At 34.7% G+C, this 26620-nt stretch overlaps 1 protein-coding gene across 1 annotated transcript in view; it reads right to left on the bottom strand.

The window, feature by feature from the left end:
* LOC150106426 (uncharacterized) overlaps positions 1 to 26620 on the bottom strand; it is a 91655-nt gene that overhangs the window by 15972 nt on the left and 49063 nt on the right. The window contains exons 6-8 of the mRNA XM_090392995.1: positions 24104 to 25560; positions 13555 to 13714; positions 6904 to 6964 (exon numbers count right to left, since the gene is read on the bottom strand). Of these exons, the coding sequence (XP_090249121.1) occupies positions 6904 to 6964; positions 13555 to 13714; positions 24104 to 25560 (1678 nt within the window). The remainder of the gene's footprint in view (positions 1 to 6903; positions 6965 to 13554; positions 13715 to 24103; positions 25561 to 26620) is intronic.

The raw sequence follows: 26620 nt of genomic DNA, 5'->3' as shown, positions 1-26620 counted from the left end.
GGGTACCAATCAGCAAATGATGATGACATATAAGTTGGCTTATGTATATTCACATTCAGAACTTACCTTTTTCCTCTCTTTTGATCTCTCGTGTCTTTTTTAATCTATTTATTTTTACATACATATTTTTAAAAAACACAACAATAACAGAATAGTACTGTTGTGTTTTAGTATTATTGTTATATTTTTATAACAATATATTTTTAATCGACTATCTACTGGCTATAATAATTATTAAAACTTCTTTTAAAGTTACATAAATTTGCTACTTCTATAACCTTCTGTTGAAAGAAATTCCACATTTCCAACCTTAAAATAAATAATGAACCTCATAAATTTTTCCCCCAACTCCATGTGCTATCTGTCATATATCCTGAACCAACTTATAAACCACAGTTAAATTTCCTTTCCATCTGTTAGATCAATGTTTCCTAAAGTCATAGAAACAGTAGAGGCACATCACTGTGTTGTAAGGTGGGGGGGGGGATAAACAGATTGTAGAATAAATTGTTATTGGGTTAATAATTTATTTAAAAAAAAAAAGGATTTTCAAGAGAAAACTTGTGAATACAAAACAAATAGTATTTAAAGCAAACAATGAAACTGCTTGTGACCCAAATCGAGTGTAGGAATTATAGCCACTGGTCCCAGAGTAACTGGGCTTAATAAAAATAAAAACAAAGCAATTAAATATAACAGTGCATTCTTAATGATAATTTTATATAGGGCACTTTTATATTAAGCAAATAATGCCACATGTATGTAGTGGGATGTTTTTGTTGCAAATCTGTTTACTCATTCACCAGCTGGTCATGTGATTAAGTGAATGCTATTAACATCCATTGCTAAGAAGCTAATGCTGCTGACATCTAAATACTGATGTTATTGAGATGCTGACAAATGGTGTGATGAATTTTGCATATTTAACACATAGGTGAGTCAACAGCCCTCAGTAAATAAGAATGTGCAAGATGACTGACCAATGTGAAGCCTAGCAAGAACAACTTCCTCTCTTCTGTTTCTACATTGACTAGACTGCAATGCTTAATTTCAGCCCTTAATCTTGCAAAATCTGTTTGTCAGCCAATTAACCAATGCCAGTTTGAAGTATAGTATTGGTAAACAATACTAGACTTCAAAGTAGGAGTATGAGACTTCTGTAGTTGACAAAGTGGGAAGTTACGGATAGAGTGCAAACCTGACATGGAGGAATGTCCTCTTTTTTTGGGGGAAAAACGTTTAATATGTCTTATGTGTAAGGATAATTTGACGAATTTAGTTTGTTTTTGGTGGATACAGAAACAAATTTCCATGAAGATATCTGGCGATTTTTCTTTAAGTGAGATCCTTGCCATTAATTTCAGGAGTAGTCCAAAAGAAGGCCTGTGACTAGTGGTATGCTGTAAGGTTCTGTTCTTGGACTGCTACTGTTTAATTTGTACATTAATAATATAGGAAAGGATCTGAGAAAAACTGTTCAGTTGTTTGCCAATGATGCAAAGTTGGGTGGAGCATTAGTTAATAGAGATGATGTCAAAATTTTGCATGATGATTTGAATAGATTGGCAGACTGGGCAAAGGGGAATGGATGTCAGTTTAATGTGGCAAAGTGTAAGGTGCATTTTGGGGTGAAAAGATTAACAGCTGTATGCCACATTGGTGGAACTGTACTCCAGGAAATCGATGAAGTCCAAGACTAAGAAATATTAGTGGATAGGGAGTTAAAATTTAGGGGGATACATAGCAAAAGTGGCTAAAGCAGCTCATCAGATTACTTGGTTACTGAAGAATACCTTGATGAGCAGACACAAGCAGGTTATTGTTCCTCTTTATTGAGCCTTGATAAAACCCCCATCTTGATTACTGCACATAGATCTGGGTGCCAGGTTTCTTGGCAATGAGCAGGAGATAAAGAGGATCGAGAGATGAGTGACCAAGATGGTAGCAGGTCTATGGAATGAACCTTATGAGATCAGATTGAAGATTTGTAGGTTACAGAAACTGGTTGATAGGTTGAACAGGGATGATATGATTGAGAATACAAATTACTGAAGGGATTTTTACAAGATTAATTCAGAGGAAATTTTTTAGAACAGGCCTGGTGGGGGTGGGAGAACTAAGGGCCATCCATAGAAACTGCGTAAGAGTGCAGGTAGCAAGGGTGTTAGAACCTAGGTAATTTTGCATGGAGAGTCGTGAATGAGTGGAATAGGTTGCCAGAGTCTGTTGTGGGTGCCATGACTGTGAATGAGTAAAAAGCAAAGTATGATAGACACTGCACAAATGTGGATAGTTCTTGACATGATGTTTAGGGCCTCCCTCAATGAGTCTAAGGACGCCTTGGATTAGCCCATGATAATAATTTTCTTGATAAGTGGGTTCTCATCAAATGGGATCATTTTTGGAGTTGTTTCAGGAGTGAGATTTCTGACATTTAAAGTATCTCGGTAGATTAAGGATGTATAGCCAAACAGGACAATTAAGATATCATGCTTCCGATCCCATTCCATGGGGTGACAGACTCACTGTAACATTACTGACTTTTGCAGGCAAGCTCACTAGCTGCCTGTCTTGCCAAAGTAGTGCAAGACTACTTTGGATCTCCCTCTCCAGATGTCCATCAGTCACATTACATAGCAAATGCAACAGCAGGACATTGCAACCCAGTGATAGTAGTGTGGAAAATAGGATAGCACAAAAGAATCGGGAGAAGTAAAGTGAAGAATACGGGATGAAAAGCAAAGAAAAAGAGGAATAAAGAAAACAGATCACTGGAAGGTCCCTCCACCATAGACAGGTGACTCACGAGGAGGGAAATTGGTAAGAACCATGCTAGGAAACTCTTAAGTTGTACCTATTATTTATCCCTCCCCAAAACTCTCATAAATATGTTCTTTGAGTCATTTAACTTAATTTGTAATTATATTTTAAATGCTCACCTAGGGCTCTATTATTTTAATGTTGTAAACTGTATATGTAAAAATAACAGAAAATAATACTTGGTTCGTGAAATAAATTTATAGAGGACAAGAATATATAATTAAGAATATATATCTCTATGTAATAAACCCAAATTCTTGCTCTAGAAAAACAAAGACTTTTCCAAGCCATTTTTAAGTTTTCAATAAGACCTAAAATAGTGGGTGATAATGGTCTCACATATCAGGCAAGGAAAATCATTTATTGCCTGGCTTCTACAAGGATAGGTTGCAGATTTGTGGGTAACAAAGTTTAGTCGATAGTAGGTGGAAAAGAGGGGATACGATAGAACCTTTTATCCCTGATCAGGATAGGATTTGTGTGTGTATGATTGATTTAGGTCTCTCACAGTGAGTCTCCAGACTCCATGCTATAAAATAATAATAAATAATAATAATATGCCTTCCATATGTCTATACATGTTGTTTATACTTGTCATGAGAACCTTTTCATGCACCATTATTATATACCCTGCAGCTGGCACTGAAGCGGATGTGAATGTGCTAATGCCTTGCAGCTTTCTCTAAATTCTAACCCTGTTATCAACACATGAGTAAATGTAGCTGTATCTCACCATAGTGCATCTAAAGTCTCAGAAAAGCTTTTGGACATTAGTTGGTACAGCCAATGTCCCTTGTTTAGAAAGACCTGGTTTCAAATATCATGAAGAATATAAAGGTGAGCTTTATATTCTTCATCTAAACTGAAGGTGAGGCAGAAGGGTTTTCTCCCAGAAACTTGGGTTTTACATCCCACAACACAAGCAAACCAGTCAGAATATATGCAATTTATAGACATAATACAGTGACCTCATAGTCTTAGTTGACATAAATCCAAAACAAACAAATAATGTTTCAGCAATCTAATCACATTATGACTGACAATGTTAAAAATATTGGTTTTCTGTAGACAGAAACCAAGATTCTAGTACTGTAGACAATTGTTAATTTTGCTGCTATCCTATGAATAGGAGTAACAGCCAAAAAGAAGTTTCTTCTTTTTATCAATATGGTTTGATATGATTGATCCCTGATTTAGTTGAAGGTATCTGAGAAATGCTGGATATAAAATGATTCCGTAACATATGATGTTATCCCATTTCTCAAACCTTAGTGAACATGCTCATGACACATTAAGTGGAGGTTCCAAAGGCTGGCTGCTGGTTAGTACACAGGACCAAACCAGGTAGTAATAAACCTGGAGGCTTCCCAATCAGCTAGTGACAAATCTTGCAACCATGTATTTTGCCAGTTCTTGACTGGAAGGAGATCAAATACTGTGGCTGCAGGAGGAACTGTCGATTTCTCGTATGGACAGAAGACTAAATCCCCCTCTACGTGGTCAGTATGTTTGTGAGTCTGTCACCTCTCAGTGCATGCCTCACTTCTTTTATTTCTTCCTCACCAAACAATGAACCACAACCAAAAAAATGTGTTGTACTGCTTATCTCAAAAATTTTCTCTCACAAAATAGTTAAAAAAAATAATGTCAAAAATCCAACCAAACAATCCACAAACACTAATTCCTACCAAAAAAAAAAAGTTTCCACATTCATTTCACCAACAACTGTGGCCTAAACAGCAATATAAATGATGTGCACCACTATACCTACAGTCATCTAAACCAGAACCGCTATTCCTTTCAGAATCCTTACTGGCGACCTCAACAGTATACACCTCAACTGTCCAAAACTACATATTACACAGCTCTTTCTGCCACAAGGGGTGGTACTTGTGCATTCGTCAGAACCAACATACCATACCATGCCAGACTGCAAATCCTTGAATCCTTACTGTTTGACCTGTTTTGGCTCAAAATTTCTCTACCAAATCAACCCATCCATTGTATATACTTCCTCTATCACTCTCCAAACTCTGTCAACCTCTCTAACCGCTTCAACTTTTTCTCTAAAGCTCAACTTTCTGCAGTCTAAATACTTCAATAATGAGGTCATCCTTCTTGGGGACTTTAATGTCCACAACTCATATTGGCTCCCCCTTTCACCAATCAATCAGACAGGGATGATGAGGTGTTTGCCATCAGCAATGATAGGAGGACTATATTTTTTGCAGAAAACTTCACTTCTATGGCCGAATCAATTTATGTTATCTTCATAGTCTGCTAATGAACCTCCAAGAGTTGGTTTTTGATTTCAAACTTTTTTTTCCCCTCTAGTATAGAAATAATGGAAGCTTTATCTAGGCTTTTATTACAATATACCATATTTCTTTGATTTTAATGTGCAACTTTTTTTCTTTTTTTTTTTCATTTTAGCATCATTAAAATATGTCTTACAAATGACATTTTACAAGTGCTGTAAAAAGAAAATTACAAATCATCATTGCTGAGACAAGGCGTAATTGTGAAGTAGGAAGGAGGAGCAGTTTGCAGGGGACAGCAGTGTAACAGTTGTTATAATCACTGCACATGCACTTATTTGTATCTTCCACCCTGTTGTCACTTCAGCTGAGTGTTGTGTGTTAAGTTTAAGTAAAATTTGGATTCCTAACTGCCATCTGAAATGTTTTGAAAATATTATATTAAGATGTAAGATTGAAAAGAAACATTATTATGTATGCAGATACACATGGGAATAGACCTGTGGGCCATAACTGAGATTATGAAGCAAATATTTGTCATTGAAGAAATGATTGCAATTCCACATTTTTTGCAAAGCAACAGTAAAGTGTTTCATGCGATATAAGAAAGAAAGATACAAGTAATGAAACTGTATTATGTTTTGTTACCGAAATACATGCTCAAGTATTGTTTATCACATGCCAAGCAATGTAACTGAAAGCAAGAGAAATTTCCAAATCCTTCAGAATAAGTGAAAGAAATTTCAAAGCAACAAGAGATTGTTCTGGCTGATTTATGCATCATGTAGGACTATCATTAAGGCATCAAACATTTGTGCCAAAAACTTCCAGCTGACTGAACAAATTCTGCTTAACCTTCAGTACCATTATGTACAACTGCTGATGACTGAAAGTTCTTCCTCATATTTAATTTTATACTGGAAATGATCTCTGAGAATGAGATCTTCCCCAAAGATGTTATGCATGCACAAAAAGGATGGATGATGATAGCTGAGCTAATGAAGACAGATTAAAGGTCATCTGGAATATATCTAGGATCGCTACATAATCCACCTACCATGTTAGTTCTTGATGCATTTCATGGATAATTTTTTGAGAAGTTAAAGAATAAGCTTACTGAAAGGTGGCATAACTTGGTTATGTCTTGACACTATTACAAAGACATGTTTCATATCATACTATAAGAAGGTTATTAACATTTTATACAATAAATGAATCATCCATATTCATCAACCAAGTGTTTTTTCTAACTAATAACAAACACCACGTATATATGTAATGCATTAAATACAGCACAAATACCAAACATATATCAAAAGATAAAAAAATTTCTTTAGTCAATTGGAGCATTATTAGCACAATCCTTTAATAATTCAACATCTTCATGGTACAGTCATGAGGACAATATAACATTTGTCTTTTAATTGAAAAGATTGATTTGAATCCAAACCAGGGTGTGAAAGAATCTTTATGCACTGGTGGCAGTTTTTTTTTTTTAAATCTGAACACATGTCCTTAACATAAATATACTGGCTCCAGAACCTTAGTTTTTTTGGCAGTAATTACAACTAAACTAACAAAAGAGCTTATCTACTCAGGACAAATTGACTTATCAATAATAGAATTTTTTAACTAATACTATTGCACAAAATACTAATTATTTACTATAGAAATCGTAGTCCAATACAACCATTTTTAAAGTTCCAAAACAGGGAATGTATAACTTATTTTTTGTATTAGATTTATGAAATAATGAATAAATAATACAAAAAAAAAACATACAAATATTTGTTGCTAAGTAAAAACATATAAAAAAAATACATACTTTTCAGTTTGTTCTCGCATTTCCTTATGTGAAAACAATTTCTTTTTCTGATCCATGAGCACTACAAACAAAATACCATATGAGATTATTATTTTTTTGTTCAATATTTTATTAAGAGAGAAAACATATTCTTATGTTAGAGTTTAATATAGGAATGGCTCATACATTTTTAGGTATAAGTTGATAAAGTTTAATTACTAATTCAGATGTTTTATATTTTCAAATATGCTATCAAGACAGCAGGGGACTGATAATGAACACATGTACTAAAGTTAAATGAATAGCATAGATGTCATTTGACTGATGATCTTACAATTAAGGTCTCTCTCAAAAAAAAAAAATGCACAGAAAGTCTTAGGCAAGTAAATTAGCATTTTCTTTTACAGAATACAGAAAAAAATACCCAAGTATTTTTTTCTGTATTCTGTAAAAGAAGAAAAAAATACCCAAGTATTTTTTTCTGTATTCTGACCAAGTCTTGCATTAAAATGAAAGAAAAGACTACTACACAAGGAATAAAATATGATATACAGTAAAACTGAAGACTAGAACAATATTTGGAATATTTGGAACAATTACATCAAAAATTTATCAATGATATCCATGAGGAAGACAGTCATGATTATGTTGGATTCTGAATGAAGAGAAATTTAAATTATTAATACTCTCCTCAGAATCCAACATAATCCACCATGGCAAAGGCTACATTTGTAAATATTATTTAATGTAAATCACTTGTTTATAATTTAATATTCATATAACTACCTTAATTTTGTCTAATATTTAATTATTTAATCACGATATATGTATTAATAATGAAAAGACTGTATTAAATATTATTAAGCTATTTTAATTATTACTATGTTAATATTATAAGAACTTGTATTTGATAATTTAACTGCACATTATTTGAAATGTAAATATTCTCTATTTATTCCTGATTGTAAAGTTTAACATTATGTAATAGCTCAATTTTATTATATTTTGTTTTGTTGTCATGGAAACGTATGTAAGTGAGCGAGCATGTTTTGGAACACCACGTGAGGTTTATTGAAAAGAGTTTTAGAAAGAAATCACGAGAAGAATTTAGGCGGGAACAACGGATATAAAAAGGGAAGAAAGCTGAAAATAGGGGAGATTAGAGCATTAGAGATTTATAAGAGAGAGATTGGCATTAGGTTGGAATCGGAGCATTCGGGAATCACAGTGCGATAATAGCGAGTCGGCAAGTCACTCAAGCAGCTAAATAAAGTCTACTAATCGAGAGGCAGTTAGCTAATAAGTTGTAGAATAACAATTATAGCTACGGAAAACAGCTGAGTGACTACTAAATAGACTAGCAGTACTTGAGTTGAGATTTAATTTCAGGGCCGATCTTTCAAGGACACATGGAAACTTGAAGCATAGCACGAAATAACTAGAGAATAATTAGAGGCAACAAAGTTGAGTTTAATGATAGCGGTGTTAAGAATTATGGTACCTAAAGGATTAAATTGATGTCGAAGGAGTAGGCAACTGTGCATATTAAACTTCAAGTTAAGGAATTATTGTGTGTTACCTTAGTACAAGAGTTGTTAGTGGAACACTGAATAAGTTAAGTGATGTCAAATGTAATGCAAGCAGTTTGATCTATGCAAGAACGTTTGACTGTGTGTATTGTGACCGTTAATTAATCCAGTTAATGCTTTGAAGATTTTTTTTTTTAAATGAGTGCTGTTAATTGATTAAAGTGTATACAGTTACAAAAAATGTTCGCACATAAGTATATGAAGAAGGAAAATTGTCGGTAAGAATATTCCAACCATTAATATTCCTATGCAGAGATATGAGTGTGTTTCTTCCTAGAATATCCCTATACTAACAGTAACTGTTGCGGAGGTAAGCTGAAGTGTAGATTTAAAAGTGTAAGCTTGTGAAAAAGTATTGCCACCAATAAATTGTATTTGAAACTAAAAAAAACTATGAGATGTTAATGTGAATGATCACTAAGGAATCTTATGACATTAAGCTTTATTAAGTGTTAAGTGAATTGTGTGAAGACTGTATTTCAGATAACTGACCAATGCCTGAGTTTGTATGACAGTATTATCAGAAAGGCTGAAGTGTTTATAATAACTTATTTAGTATTTTGATCTTAAGTGTATAATTTATGATTCTAAAATTAAATGTTTGTTTTTGTTAATCAAAAGATGTATTTTGCCTGAATCTCTTTTACTGCACCATTCATAAAATATTCGAACCAAAGCGGGTTCGAATTAAGTAAAAATTAAGTAAAAATTAAGTAAGATAAATATTCTCGGCCAGTATATATAATATTAACACCTAAAAAGAGAGATAGTTGTGAGTTGGTTTTTCTTTAGTTCTTGAACTAATTCAGAAATAGAGTGGCACAGTCTTTAAATATAAATTTTCTCTATATTTGAATTAGAAATCAACTAGCAACCTTCTATTTTGTTTAAGAACATCATAATAACTAAATGTCGGATCCAAAGTATAGATTAAGACGAAGTAAGATCCAACAATTACATTTCAGTACAAGATATAGTAAAGTCATCAGAATCCTAAAACTTGAAGGTATAAATTTACACTAGTAACACTGCATAACTCAAGTGTTGAATCCCAAATGAACAGAGTGTAGTTCTTGTTGCATCCAATTTTTTGTGTTGAAAAAAGCATACAAAACTGAAATCTAATAATTATGGAAGAGTTTTGTTAATGAATATATCTGGCAAAAAGTTATACAAACATACTTTACTTTAGTCTACATCAACATTAATTACAGATAGTTGTTTAACAACAGCCAAATCTATGAAGAAAGTGCTCTAAATGCTAATTTTTCTTAAAAGAAATGTTGAGTATTTAGGTCGTAAAATCAACAAGAAAGGAATCATGCCAATTCAGTCAAATGTAGAAGGCATGTTATCAGCCTAAACCTCCAAAAACAGTTAGGCAAGTTCATAGATTCATTGCATGTTAAATTTCTATAGAAAATTTATTCCTAATTGTTCGCAGCTATTGAGACCCATAGTGTACTTGACAAGGAAAGGTGTTAGATTCACTTGAGGTAAAGCTCAACAAGAAGCATTTGAAACCTAAAACTGGCATTAACTAATGCCTCCAGTTCTCATTTATCCTAAATTTTGTGAAATTTTTTATCTTTCTGCTGATGCTTCAAATGACTTCATTGCTGCTGTATTAGAGAAAGCAGGAGAAGATTTTAAGCTGGTAGCTTTTATTAGTAGGAAATTATCAGTTCCAGAATTGAACTATTCAACCTTAGAAAAGGAAGCACTAGCAATAATTTTTCCCTTGAAAAAATTTAGATACTTGTTGTTAGGACAACCTATTAAAATAAGATCTGATCACCAATCTCTGTCATTCCTAAGTACTGTGAAGGATAAAAATCAATGTATAATTAGGTGGACACTGGAACTGCAGGAATATAATATTGATGTGGCTTATACTCCAGGAAAAAGAAATACAGTAGCAGATTACTTATCCAGATATCTAGGATCTGATCATGATAAATCAGGGATAACCATTTCATTTAAGATGAACAGAAATCTAAAGTTCATGTTATTCATAAGATGAATAAAGAACCAAGTTCACAAAAAACCAGACAGTATATTAATCATTTCAGAAAGCATAAGCCATTTGCACAAGTATATTTAGTATTGTTAGATGATAAATCCAGTATAAAAAAGGGTTGGGAAGTTAAGAAGGAAAGCTTCAGGTCCAAACAGAATTTAAGACCAATTTTCTCCTGTGAATTTCAGGATTTAAGATGTCAGAAACCACAATATCAAATGATAGTACAACATGACAAAATTTCATGCTGGCTGGGGCATCACTCGTTTAAATAAAGCCCCTGTTATTTTCGCCAGGGAACCTGGGCAAACAACAAAAAGCAGCTACTGGAACAAATTCTAAAACCCAATCCAACTTAACATCACCAGAGTTCAAGATTGGTATTATCAACATAAGAAGCCTGAATGGCAAAGAAATGGAGCTAGCGGAAGAATTAGATAAGTACCAGATCGACATAATAGGGGTGACTGAAACAAAAACAACAAAAACTCATGAGATCTTTCTGAGCAATAAATACAAAATGTTATATTCAGGCAATGACAATCAAAGAAAAGAAGGAGTAGCCATAGTATTCAACACAAAATATGAGGCTAATCTTCTTGAATGGCAGGCAGTCTCAAGTAGAGTGATGTGGACAAATATCAGAATGGGGAACTGGACAATGAGACTTATTTGTGCCTATGGTCCCCACAGAAGGTTCTACTAAGGTAGAAGTGGAGGAATTTTTTGAGGCTTTAGAGAAGCAACTGACACAAAATGAAAAGGAAAAGTTAGTCCTTGTTGGGGATCTAAATAGCAGAGTAGGAAATGATTGTCAGACATACAAAAATATTATGGGAAAATTTGGAAACAAGAGCAAAGCTAATAATAATGGCAAATACCTGTTGGATTTCTACTCAGGACATGGACTGGTTATTAATGTTCCAACATAAAAAGATGCACAAATTCACATGGAGAGAAGAGGCAAGGATTAAGAAAGGTGTCATTGACTATGTTATTGTTGATAGTGATGTTTTTGCTCTGGTGCAGGACACCAGAGTGTACAGAGGATTTGAAATTGGAAGTGATCATCATTTAGTATTGAGCAGGATAAAATTGAATTTCGCATTGAAAAAAAGAACACGTAAGAAAGTTTTAAAGTGAATAAAAGTTGAGCAGCTGTCAGATGTGAACTGTAGACTAAAATACACAAATATTATTCAAGAAAAAAATGAGACAGTGAAGGACAAGAAGAAAGCATATCAAAAGTTCTTGGAAAATATGTCAGCTTGTGCTCTTAGAGAATACAGAGACAAATGTAAGGAAAGCTATACACTGTGTAAAACTAGCTAAACAAAAGTCATAGGAAGACTTTGGCAATAACATAGAAAATAAATATCAAGAAGGTGGCAAGATATTCTGGAGGTTGTTGAAGAAGCTCAGAAATGGAGGAAAGAGTGCTGCAAAAGGAATTAGAGATGATAAAGGTGGGGGGATTTTTGGGGAGCATTTAGTATTTTATCTATCTTATGGGGATTATAGCCATTGGTCAGGAAGGTGTGATGCAGGTGAGAAAGTTCAGAAGTGAGATAAAGGTGACAAGAAAACAGAAGAAAAAGATATTCTTAAAGTATAGAGTAATTACTTCGAAAAATTGCTAAATGAAACAAGCAGTGATGACAGCACAGTGGTAAAAAACACTGACCAGGCATGCAGTCAAGAATACATATCCATACTTGAAGTAGAAAAAGCCATCAAAAGCCTGAAATGTGGAAAGGCAGCAGGAGTAGATGATATTCAGTGGCAAGCCATGAAGAAAACACTTGATTCAGCCAGAGAGACATGTGGTGAGGTTTTCTGAAAGGATAGAAAAATCTAAGCAAATTGCTCTAGCAATTTGTTCCAAAGATACTGCTCTCACTGCTGAACTTTCTCACCTGCATCACACCTTCCTGACCAATGGCTATAATCCCCAGAAGATAGATAAAATACTAAATGCTCCCCAAAAATACCCCCCCCACTATCTACCACAAAAGGCTACAACAACACTATCACCATCCCATACAGTAAAGGCAGATCTGAAAAGATATCTAGGGTGCTTAACAAACACCAACTACGCACCGTATTTAAACCTTATGTGAAATTGGCAACTCTCATCCATTCACCTAAGGACAGATTCTCTCCTTTATCACATCCTGGAGTCTATGAAGTGCCCTGTTCATGTCATCAAGCCTACTATGGACAGACAGGAAGAACTGCAGACATCTGTCTCAGTGAACACAAAAAATATATCCGGCACTTTCGCTATGGCAAGTCTGGTCTGGCAGACCATGCTTTGGACCCCCCTGCACACAGGATCAATTGAAAAAAAAAACAAAAGTACTGCACAGAAGCTTTTACAAGTCAGAGAGGTTGTTCCTGGAATCAACAGAAGCCTTGAAACATACTCCAAACCTCAACAGGTATGGCTGTATAAATCTACCAAAGATTTGGGAGACAGTCATCCTAAGACCAAATTAATATCTTTTTTTTTTTTTTTGTGTTGTTTTTTTTAAACTTAGATGGCACCTAATTAGGACTTTAATCTTTTGTGTTGCATGCTACAATTACTCATACTAGTCCTACTGTTACACTGGATTGTGGTTGTCTCGCCACTGTAACAAATTTGTTTGTGTGCTAAGATGCTGGATATAATACCATCGAAATATTAGCATTTAAGTAACTATTTATATTAATAAATAGTTATTTTCTTATCATATCAATTATGCGATGAACACATAAGCCTTTCCACACAGGAAAGGGAATAGTTTCAAACCTTGTAATTCAAATACATAGCAAAAGAGAAAATTAAATTAGAGTAAAACAAACCTTAATTCAAAGTCAAGGAACCCCAGGTTACATAATTCAGATAATGTACAACATAAGAATGATGATAATCAAAAAGACTCTAACATGGATGAAATAATAGCAGAATATCATAGGTTAGTTAACTTAGAGTTAAATAAACCAGAGGAATATGAAAATACCTCTAATTTAGTTAGTGAAAATAAACAGTCTTATACACAAGTGCAAATACAAACATACCGCCCAAATGATTTCTTCGACTTTTTAGGTAATCTGTCAGCCTAGCTCTCTCCAGTGCTAAAGCAGTACATTTTCTTCTTAATTCTGCTAGTTTTGTTACTTTCAGTAATCTACCTTGGGAGCGTCTGATAAGATGTCCACAATTTAGATGAAATGATTCCTAAAAATGAAGACTTATGTTTAACAAATGTTAATAAGATATGCAGGTGATGAAGATGAAATATAATTTAACATTTAAAGATATCTAAAAATATATATTATAATAAAGAACAAAGAAACAGATAATTTACATTAAAAATTAAAGAAATAAATTAACTTATATTAAAGAATCTAACGATTCTTTCTGTTATTTTTATATTATGCTGTTCTATTTTCAATTTGTACTGAAGAGATAATAATTAAATAAATAAATCTGAAAAGGTTCGATGTAAAAAGTACTATTTCCCACAAGGGAGATAAAAGTAAGCCACCAAATCTATTTAAGTCTAGACAATGTACTAATGTTTCAAAGTTACCTTATAACAACCTTCCATAAGGAATCTACTATTGGTAGAGTTGGTATGTTTAGCAAGGCCAGTTTGTTTAGGTTCAAGATAAAAGATTTACATTCCTCACAAGGAAGGCAGAAGATGGATATAGATTTATTTACTCAGGAGGAGAAGAACATCAAAGGGGTGTTGGAATAGGATAAAAGGATAGCTGATATGGTGGAGGGATATTGGCAGAGATCTAAAGGAGTAATTCCTTTGAGAATAAAAGCCAAACCTAGAAATATCCTTATAATTCAAGTATAATTGCCTACTACGGATCTCTTCGACTTCATCTATATGAAGTCGAAGAGATCCACCAACAAACATATGACTGTTTACATTTGAAAAATAACAGAGATATACTGATAGTAATGGGAGATATGAATGTTAAGATAGGGAAAAGAGCTCCTTGTTTTTCTTTCTCCCAAGCCCCAAGGACTCACCATGTCATCATGGTGAGCCCTTGAGGTTTGGAAGAAAGAAATGAAAAGGGAAATGGATTGGTGGAGTTTTGTAGGAGACACAAATTGATAGTGACGAACACCTGGTTTCAACAACACATGAGAAGACTACACTTCAAAAGCATCTGGACAGAGAGGTGAAGAAGGGAGAAATCAGACTGATTACATACTAATTAAATCAAGATATAGAAATATAATAAAATACTGCAAAAACTTATCCTGGAGCAGACTGTAATACGTGGTTGGTCTGAAAAGTTCTCGGCCTTGACGATAAAAGGCAACAATTATTGGCATGATTTTTTTTTATCCATTTTCTCCATTTCAGGGGTTACAGACAACACTTTTGCTTCAGACAGCTCTACAACAAACTACTTGATAGAATGAACTTGCAATTTCACATGAATGCTTATGACAGATGTACCAACTTAGAAAAAAAAAAAAAAAAAACATCTCGCTCATAGTGTTGCCATCTATGGTCGAATACAAGAACTTTTCAGACCACCCTCATATGTATAATGACATCTTAGAGAAAGGAACATATCCAACACTCTTTAAAAGATCAAAAATAATAACTATTTTAAAACTAGGAAAAGACCCATCTCTTGTTACAAGCTATCAATCCACTGTGTTAAGCATCTATCTGGAACTACATGAAAGACTGCTGTACAATAGAATTTCTTCAATCATCTACAGTAAGATACCCACAGAACAAACTAGATTTAAGTCTAACAGAAGTTGCTATGATCAGGCTGGCTAGGCCACCTACAGTGAAAAATGGTTTTGATAAATGCCTAAAAGATAATCTCTCTTTTGTGAATCTTTCAGAAGCTTGTGACCTTGTTTGGAGTCTATTCCTGAAATTCCTAGGTTACCCTCTCTCTCAAGATTGCTAATCTTGCAACATGCTGTCAGATAGATGGATTCAGATATATGAGGTTGGTCTGAAAAGTTCTGATGGTTCAAGAACTGATACCTCTGTTGGCTGTGCTGCTGTGTTTCATGACATTATCTTCAACTAGATCACACTTAATTACAGCAATTATACAGCAGAGTTACATGCCATTCAGCTTGCACTTGTGCATATACGAGGGTGGTCTGAAAAGTTCTCGGCCTCAACCATAAGATGGCAACACTATTGGCAAGATTTTTTTTTTCTAAGTTGGTACATCTGTCACAAGCATTCATGTGAAATTGTAAGTCTTTCTATCAAGTAGTTTGTTTTACACAGCTGTCTGAAGCAAAAGTGTCGTCTGTATCCCTTGAAATGGATAAAATTGAGTATGGTGCAGTTATAAAATTCTTTGTAAAAGAAGGTTTAATGGCAAAAGAAATTCATTTGAAGTTCATAAATATTTATGGGCACTCTTCTCCTTCATTTCTGACAATTAAAAAATCGGCTGCTGAGTTTAAACATGGCCATACCAGCCTTGAAGATGATTCACGTGAAGGACGTCCAAAACGTGTAACAACACCAGAAATCATTGATCAAGTGCACAATATGGTACTGGATGGCCGGCGAGTCCAAGTACACGAAATTGCTGAGACTATAGGCATTTCAAAAGAATGTATAGGATATATTTTGCATGAAGAATTGCAAATAAAAAAGCTTTGCGCAAGATGGGTGCTGCGCTTGCTCACAGCAGATCAAAAACGCATTTGCATGAAAATCTCTGAACGGTGCTTGGAGAGTTTTAACAAGAATAAAACTGATTTTGTGCATCAATTTATTACTATGGATGAGACTTGGATTCACTATTACACACCAGAATCCAAACAGCAGTCAAAACAGTGGACAGAAGCTGGTTGATCAGTGCCAAAGAAGACAAGGTCAGTTCCATCAGCAGGAAAGGTCATGGCATCCGTATTTTGGGATGCTAAAGGCATTTTGTTTATTAATTATCTCGAAAAGGGTAAAACAATAACTGGGGAATATTATTTCGATCTTTTAACCTGACTAGACAAAAAAATTCATGAGAAAAGATCCGATTTGCAGAAGAAAAAATCATCTTTCATCAGGACAGTGCACCTGTTCAGAAAGAAGTTTTGGCAATGAGAAAATTAAAGGATCTGCACTATGAATTGTTGGAACATCCACCCTATTCCCCGGATTTGGCTCCCTCTGACTTCTATCTCTTCCCAAAACTAAAACTCTTCCTCGCTGGTCAGTGTTTTTCTTTCAATAAAGAGGTGATTGCAGCTGTAGAGGGGTATTTTGCAGATCTTACTGAGAACCACTACAAGGACAAGATAATGGTGCTGGAATAAATGTATCAGTCTTAAGGGAGATTATGTTAAAAAATACAAATAATTTTGAAATTATAAATTCGTTTTTTCATTGTTAGGCCAAGAACTTTTCAGACCACCCTCGTATTCCTATTATTCATATTAACTATTCTATTCTATTAACAGTTAGAATAGTTATTAGGGAGAATAAAATATTTAAAAATAGTTAAGGAGAGAGGACACAATATTTAAGAATATTTATTCTTCTAACCATTCACTATTTTTCTTATCTATGCATTTAGATAAGAAAAATATATGCATTGGAAATGTGGTGTTATAGAAAGATGGAAAAGATTAGCTATACAGAAAGAATATCAAATCAAGAAGTTTTAAGACGAGTTGAGATGGAAAGAACACTGTTAAAGAATATCATGCAAAGAAAGACTAGATTTGCAGGACATCTTCTGAGAGGTTCTTCGGGACACCTGACAAGAACTATATTACAAGGGAAAGTTGAGGGGAAAAGAAGACGTGGAAGACCAACTAGAGAGTGGTTTAATGAAATCGTGGAATGGACCGGTTTAAGAATGATGGAAGCGACAGACAGAGAGAAATGGAGAAGAGCTGCTCATCTGCTGCAACCCTCTTGCTAGCGGATGCTACCGGACGACGACGATGCATTTAGACATTCATCTATGTGTGATATTTTTTTTTTATCTAAACTAATTCAGAAGGTGATATGTTTCAATTATTGAATACATGTGCATTTTGAAAATAACTCCACTTTTCCTGCATACAAAAGGCATGTTGTATGCTGCTATTATTTACAGAGCTAGTTTAATATCATAGGTTCACTTTTGAGTAATTATATTAAAGAAAAATGATAATAAAATTATATAAATCTATCATCATTATGCAAAGCAACATAAGCTAAATTGCTATGCGGGTGCAATACTAATCTTTACCTTTTCCTCCAATACTAGTATTTTATAACACTAAGAAATTTAAAATTTCATATTTAATCTTCTTTACTTAAAAATAAAAAATATATATATATATATATATATATGCACACACACTCAACACATATATAGAACGATGCTCCCAAAGTGAAATACGTAATTACTTCTCTTGTGAATCGTTCAAAAATAAACTGTAATCAGAAATATCATGTCGTTAACAACCGCTAGAAAGTGTACCCTCTCCCACCAATGAGCTGTGGATTTGAAACTTGCAATGGGCACAGATGTTTGTAATTGTTTTTAGGTAAGAGATGAATTTCTTCATCTGATGTGAGACCACAGCACGTATTGGAGGCCTGAAGTGGCTTGAGTGGTTTCCATGTTTGGTCATGGAATTTGAGCAGGATTTCCAAACCAGGTTAAAATGGATAACAATTACAAAGAAATTGAAATTAGGAAACTCACCGACCAATAAATATATTACTTTCATTGTATGAGGGACGTCCAGAAAGTAAGTTCCGTTTTTAAATATTTTCAATGCAGTGCTGCAATCACAATGGTGCACACGCATGCTGAGTTTGTTAATTTGTTAAAATGGATAACAATTACAAAGAAATTGAAATTAGGAAACTCACCGACCAATAAATATATTACTTTCATTGTATGAGGGACGTCCAGAAAGTAAGTTCCGTTTTTAAATATTTTCACTGCAGTGCTGCAATCACAATGGTGCGCACGCATGCTGAGTTTGTTAATTCATTAACAAGGTGTTGGTGCCATTTTCAGATATTCTTGCAGTGCATACGCTTCTTGGTGTGTGTTTATAATGTCTAAGAAAATTGAATCACCTGCCACATGTAAAATCAAATTGCTTGCTGCACATATGAAATTAGGTCAGTAATCTGTTTCTTGAATGCGAGAAATGTTAAAGCAGCTGAAATTCATTGGCAAATTATTGAAGTTCATGGAGAACGTGAGGATGGTGATGCTTTCCTGAGCGACTTGTCACCGGGGACGTGACTTGGGTGTTGCACGCAACCCTTGAATCCAAACAACAGTCCATGGATGGAGGCACACCTCATCATCAGTCAAGACGAAATTGAAGACAACGGTTTCCACTCAGAAAATCATGTGCACTGTGTATTGGGACAGACAAGGAATTTTGCTGGCAGACTTCTTGGGTCAAGGCTCCACAATCGACGCTAGTATGTACTGCCAAACCCTTAGAAAACTGCATTGTGCGATCCAGAATAAACAACATGGCATGCTTACCAGGGGCATTGTTTTAATTCACGATAACATCTGCCCACACACGGTCGGCATAACACAACAACTTCTCGCCTCCTTCGGCTGGGAACAATTCCATCATCCCCCATATAGTCCTGCCCTCATAGCAAGCGACTTTCACCTGTTCACACATCTGAAATCTTTCTTTGATGGCTGGCAGTTTCAAGACGATGACGATGTCAAAGAAACAGTCAATACGTGGTTTGCGTCAGAGGAGGCAACCTTCTACGACGAAGGTGTATAACTCTTGGTGTCCAGTTATGATAAGTGCCTGAACAATGCCGGAAATTATGTAGAAAAGTAGTGAAAGATGTCTACTTTAATTTCCAATAAAGTTTTTTTGTAAGTATATTTTTGTTTCTCTGACAGCCCATTGGAACTTACTTTCTAGACGTCCTAATATAAGAATAAAAATATTATGAAAAACTAATTAAAATCTAAACAATCATCATCATCATCAAATTCCTGCCATGTACCCTCAAGGGGTGTACAGGATATGATAGTACTACATGAAAAAAATTACATCATTATTAATTTCCTATCTACAATTTTTCTCCAAATCTAAACAAATAATACATAAATACATAAAAAAAAAACTATATTTTGTGAAATTTATCTTGCACTGCATGTATGTTTTATATATTGGTATCAATGCAATATCATTTCAATTTCCTAGTGAATAATGTTTTCAGCAAATTTTTTTCGCGATGAATTGTCTGTGAACCTTAAAAACATCATGCAATCTGTCTCGAGTCTGATAACATCTGAATGTATATGGCTTGGCTAGATAGGTAAAAATTTCATTCCTGTCTCGTGTAAAGTGCTGGCACTTCACCAGAATATGACAAATAGTAAGACGAGTATCGCATTTCTCACACACAGGAAGGTCATCAGCCTGCAGTAAATAAGAATGTGCAAGATGGCTGTGACCATGTGGAGACTAACAAGAACAACTTCCTCTCTTCTCTTTTTTTATGTTGACTAGAATGCCAATGCTTAATTTCAGGCTTAATGTCATATAATTTGTTTGTCAAATTATATGACATATTTTGGCAGGCTTCCTGCCATGATGACTAACTGCCATTGAGTAATTAGCTTTAATCTTATAAACTGTCTGTGGTCTATACATGGTACTGTCAAACAGTATGTGGAAAAGAGATGATGCAGAAGCAGCTACTAGATCATTTCCCTTAACTTATGTACAAAAACCAAACCAAGCACTGCAGTATCCACATATAAATAAAATTACTGCAAAGGTTACAGCAGCAAATAAATAGTCAAAGACAAATTAGTAAATGATATGCATGCACTGGTATCTACATATAAACAAAATAACAACAAAAGTGACAGCAATACACAAGGTCAAAGACTACAGCAGTACATAAATAGTCAAAGATAAACTAGTAAATAATATGCATGCACAAAAATTAAGTTAAATAATGTATCTACATATAAACAAAATTACAGTCAAATGTGTTTGTACAAATTAATTCTTTGTAGAAGGTTAAAAACATCGTGCAACCTGAGATAACAACTGAACATCAAAATTATGGTATTTATTTTGTACAGCAGGTGTAACATCTCATACAGCACTGGATGTGGATTATACGTGATAGAGGAAATAGCGCGTCAAGGGCTCAATGAGCCTGCAAAAATTCCATAGTTTTGGGAGTGATTTTCTTTCATATGCACAAGTGCAAGCTCAATGGAATGCAACTCTGCTGAATAATTACTGCAGTCAGGTGTCAGTTCTTGAGCCATCAGTGTGATGGGCAAGAAAACAGTGGATAGCTCCATGTCTGTATTAAACAACTGCAGATAGACAGCAAACCTACCATGGAGGGATGAGGTTATGTTTGGTGTAAGTAAATAAAACAAGATTGTTTTTGACTCTGACATCTCACATAGTATGCTCTGGGCCAAACACCGTTAAAACCTATTTAGTTTGATGTAATGGAGTATCCACAAAATGTATCCCATGCTCTGTGTTGATCTTTTTTTTTTTGGCTGTTAAGTATTCTGGGTTCCACCAAGGTTGTGGAAAGAGTGGAAATTGAGATGATGTTCTTAGAATGGAGGCTGCTGTCTGGACAATGCAGTCTGTTACATACTTTACTGCTTCCTTGTTTTAAAATTTAATAGAATTAAATTTTGCAAAATGGGAAAAGTGCTCCAGTCAGCCTGCTCCCATTTTCAGTATGAGCATCTGTGTAGGGGAACATGGTTCCTGTGAAGACATTGTGCAGAGAACAGGAAAGTGATCCCTTCCATATATTCCCTCTTCAAAGTCCGTTGGCGAGTAGTTAGCGTGTCTGCTCTCCAGCCAAGAGGCTGTGGGTTCGAATCCCGGCATGGGCATGTTTGTGATTGTCCTACAAACTTTGTGTAGAAAGGGAATCTGCAACCCTACCATTTATTCTAGCAGAAGACATCATTGCCAAAACCATGTGAAGTATGGCAGTGACAACAACGCCATCTACGGATGTCAAATGTGAACATTTAATTTTAAAAAGTCCAATGTGAGCAGTGGAGGAATGGAAGGAGAGAATGTAAGATTGACTGCAGAATACGAGCAGGTAGACATATGGAAGAAAGTATTGTCTATTATTCAAAAGGGAGAGATCATTATTATCAAGGATTCTTTCAATCATTCAACTTGTCTATTTGTGTTGGCACTAACCCACTGAGTATTGTGACCAGTAAAGTCACTCATAAGAACTATGAGTTCAGGCAGTTGCAAGGTAAATGAAATCGATCTTGATAACCTTAACTCAGCACTCAGTGGTAAATAAATTGAACATACTATAATAAGAAATCTCATAGATAGGTGAATCACTACTGCTTTCAGAGCAATATTAAGCTGGAATCAATGGAAAGGAGTCTGCCCACTAGGACAGCTACTTCTCCATCTCCAGTTCTGTCCTTGCATACAACAGTGAAATTCCTTAAGGTAGAGTCCTCATTGGATCTTAAGCATGTTTCCTGTAGACAGAAATAGAAAGGTTTATGTTCCTGCAACAAAATCTTGATATCATCGATATTCTGGTGAAGCCCGCAACAGTTCGATTGTAAAAATTTTCCTACTGTTTTGGCTTTCTGGACTTGTCTGGTTTTTGGGAAGTTGAGGGCTTACCTTTGTCAGGTTTATATTTTATTTCTTCATATGGCTATGAAGAAATCACAGAATTCAATTTCTTAACAGTTTTGGGATCTTCCCCATCCTTCTCAACCCTTTTGAATAAAGAATAGCAACATTTTTCCTATTGCATGGATGATCAAAAACATTGGTACATTTATACTAGTATCATATATCTTTTGTCTTCTATTAGCAAAATGCATCAGTGAGTTGGTTGGAACTTTGTCAGGGCCCCTGAAATGTTTGAGGATAAAGAATTCGTATCCAAGGGGTTTTTGGTTTGGTGCCAGAGCTCCCCACCTATGATAGAGTCACACGTGGATGCCCTTCGACTGACAAGCAATGACTGTGCTTGGGAGTGGAATGCCAGGGCTCCCCTGAATGCTATAAAAGCACCATAGCAAGCCTTGGATTCTGACCCTGGAATGAGAGACTTACTGCAACACCACTGACCACCCTCCCTCCTTGCAGGCAAGCCAACTAGCCAAATGATCCTGTTTGGGCCATCCACAGGACCTCTCATTTTGCCGAAGCAGGGACCAAAATAGTGCGACTGCCAGGATCCCCCCCCCTTTCAGATGTCCACAGGTTGCACTGCACGGCAAAGTAAAATAAGAGTGAAATTAACTAAAACACTAAACAAGCAGTATATAAGAGAGTGCTCGAACTAATTTTAACTAATAGATCTGAGAGCTAGATTAGAAATAAAGCACTTGATCAAAAACTAGATACCACAGATATGAGAGTTCTGAGAAAAATTAGGAGGTGGGGAAAAGCAGCTGGCAATAATGACAAAATCATATTAAAAATGAAGACATTAAGAAGGAACCTGACATTGTTAACATTCAAGAATATGTGAGAAGGGCTAATCTAAGGTAGTATGGTCACTTAAACAGGATGAGGAAAGAAAGGGCTAGCAAAATAGGTGTTTGATACCAAGATGACCGGAAAAAAACATCCAGAGGAAGACCAAGATATAGGTGGATTGATTCAGTCAGAAGTGCCCTAACAGACTGAAATGTTAGATACGACAATATCGTAGTGCTGATAAGTAATATACTTATTTAGAGGAATTTGTTAGCATGATTAAGTTTACATTATTCCTAATATCCTATTAACAAATTCCTCTACTGTACTGTCAGAGAGCCTGTACATCCTTCCTTGAAGGTACCATATCAGAAAATTGATGACAATGTTAATCTGGTTGGGCTTTGCAAGAGTGGTAAGTAGTAAATTCAAGAAGGAAAAAAATGCTCGAAATAAGGAGGAATTAATACTGGAACTACCTATCCACAATAGACATATGTGGATGCTGCTATCTGACAAGCAATAATTGTGCTCAGAAGTGACACCATACCAGCACCACACACACAAAAAAAATATAATATTCACCTCATGCATATTTGCTGTTTTTGAATAATCTTACTGGCCTGCTTAGCCATGTGGTATCATATCCTCGATGAGTCTTTGGACTCCCTGGAGGCGTCAAATAATAATAATAATATCTACTCTCCAGTCAAATCTTGCTATGGACATGGATATTTTGTATTATGTCTGTTAACTGCATGTGTTTTTATGGCAAATTGGACTGCTCTGTGGGATACAGACATCAAGTTTCCTGGAAGAAAACCCTGCCACATCGGTAAGAGTCAGATATAATGACAGGCACTAGAGGAATAATGATTATTGTGAGCCTTTCACAGTGAGTCTTTGAAACTCCATGGAAGTTCCCATCTGATAATCATCATATGTGTGTAGTGAAACAATGCATGCAACTTGCTCATTTAATAAATTAATATACTGTATGCATCTTCCCTTTGAAAGTTATAAGTATAGTGTTTTTATATAACCTTATAAACTGACACAAGTCCTAACAACTATACTTGAAATCACTGACTTATAACAAATTAGAATTCATGCTAGGAGAGGAAAAAAAGAAATATATATTACCTGCAAACTCATTGGAACCTTTCGTAAAGTATGCTTCTTGTTGAATTTGTAGCTGTTATCTTTTCTGTCTGCATCACTGTTGTGGAAAGATATAAACCAGGATGCTGGCTGCTTCCTATATTCACAACGATCTGTTTTCTGATATTTACGGGTATTTTTATTCTTGATAAATTTTTTTGAGGGATGTTTTTTGGCCAATTTAGGTGATGTACTCATGGAAATAAAACATCGTTCTGCTTCTTTATGATTTTTTTTAACACGTAACAACGAATCAGAAGTTTGGATCCCTATGGATTCTGCTTTAATTGTTTGCTTCCTTTGCTTTATATCATCTTCTGAAGGCAGAGGAGTAGGAAAGTTTTGACCAAAGTCTTTCTTCATGGTTGTAACATGTAAAGTATGAGTTAAAGATCTAGAAGTATTTGTTATTATAGTTGAAGGAGATTGATGTAAATAGTCTTTTTTTCTTGAAATCTTTATATTTTGTTTTTTGGATCTAGGAACAGATGAAAAATAGTGACTAGATACTGTCAAAGTAGCTGGTGTCTTTCTTTCTGGTATGCTACTTTTTGAACTACTGTGCCTACTTGATTCAGATGTTCTACCATAAGTGTGTTCAGAAGAGTATAAAGATTTTGGTTCTGTTTGTTCCACATTAGTAGAAGTTGTAACTGATGCTGAAGAAGAAGAAACTGATGTTTGAAACCTTAATGTCTGAAATAACAATAAATCTTCTAAACTTTCTAACCTCTCCACTTCAAGTTGAAGTCGCTGCAAATAGCTTTTTTTTTGTCTTTCCACAAGGTGACGAAGTTTTTCAAGTTCATGACGAGCTGTATGAACCGTTTTACTCTGTACTTTACGATTTGTTTTACTCTTTTGTTTTGTCTGATTATAAGAATTTGAGGAGTCTGTTACAGTTGTTGTCTGGCTTGTTGAATCTTGAACTAACATTGTTTTATTGTCATTTTGTTTATGAAATTTCTTAGTAGAGATTTCAGAATGAACTGGAAAAGAGTTTGAAGATATCTTGGAATATATTTCTTTTGTTATTTGATCTAATTGTTTGGATTCCTGTTGGAAACTGGAAATTAATCCAATATCTGTATGACTTTTTTTTTGTTCAGAGACCTCTAACACTTTACTGCCACTGGTATGTGACTGAATCAAAGGTGTAACAGGGTACATCTCAATATTATGATCTGATATTTCTGTGTTTATTATACACTGTTCCTTATAATCCTGATTACCCTGTGCTACATCAACAAATCTAGTAGAAGAGCAATCAGTATGAGAATCTTGCAGCTTTCTTTGAACATTACTGTCGAGCTCGACATGTATTGCATATTTTTCTGCAAATTTTCTTGAGCCATATATACCAGGTGTCAAAACTGGTGGATCACGACGAGAGCCCAGAACTTGTGGTGGAAATTTAGGTGGCTGAGCATCATCAGATCCTACAAAACAAAGTTTTTTTTATATTAAAAACATTTATTAATTACAGTAACTGCATTAGATTATAGCAAATTAATTTAAAATTATGATTTGATTATAAATATTATTTTATTAGAGCCAAAAGAACTGTTATACTAAAAGAATTCCACAAGAATATACTAAAAGAAATAGTCATACCAGACTCATATTTTTCATAAGAAGTTTCACTTTTTAATTTAAAATAATTTTCAGCATAAATGTTAACATTAATAAACAGATTATAAGGTATTTATTGTACTTATAAATCATTTAGCAGTGCATATAAGAAAACTGCAACATGTTTTTATTTTAAGATACTCTGACTTTATAATACAGTAATTGCTTCATACTTTGTTGGATAGCTGTAAACAAGGTAGTTATTGTAGACTAAGAAGGTAAAAGTGTACTTGTCAATAAGTCAAAAGGGAAGTTTCTTATTAGCTGAATAGAAACTGAAATCAAACCCTTTTTTTTTCTTTCATGCAAGCATTATGGTACTGCACCATAAACTCATAATTTCAATAGGGACCTGAAGTTCAGGGAATGCATCTCAAAATTTGTAATGATAACACAGCACATTATCACTATGATAAGGATGATGATGACAGGTAGAAACAATAAGGTTACTATTCAACTATGAAAGGCTTTGATCAAATCTTGCATGAATTTGCAACTTGGTTTCTGAAGTGATGAGGAAATTCTGGCAAGGATAAAAGTCTTCAAGCTCTACAACTTCTTAACTGCTCAAAAGTTCCTCTCTTCTTGACTTCTTGCCCAAAAAGTAACATTAACATTAAAACCACCTAATTCATACAAGTACAGCAGACCACTGATTTTCTGGCACTCTTGGTTCCAGAGATTTGCTAAATCAGACATTTTGATGAACCACCAAGAGGTCATCACGTAATAATAATTCACCAGTACATCACTGAAATACATATATCAGTGCAAGTATGAATAACATGAGTTTATATATAATACAGTATAAATGAAAACAGATTTATTATTTCTTGTGATTATAAAGAAAAGATTAAATCATGTAAG

Source organism: Typopeltis vanoorti, chromosome 5 (assembly GCF_054136105.1).
Source record: "Typopeltis vanoorti isolate ZY-2024b chromosome 5, IOZ_Tvanoo_1.0, whole genome shotgun sequence".
NCBI classification, from domain to species: Eukaryota; Metazoa; Arthropoda; class Arachnida; order Uropygi; family Thelyphonidae; genus Typopeltis; species Typopeltis vanoorti.
Note: the sequence above shows the minus strand (reverse complement) of the source record. Positions and strands in the feature narration are given on the sequence as shown.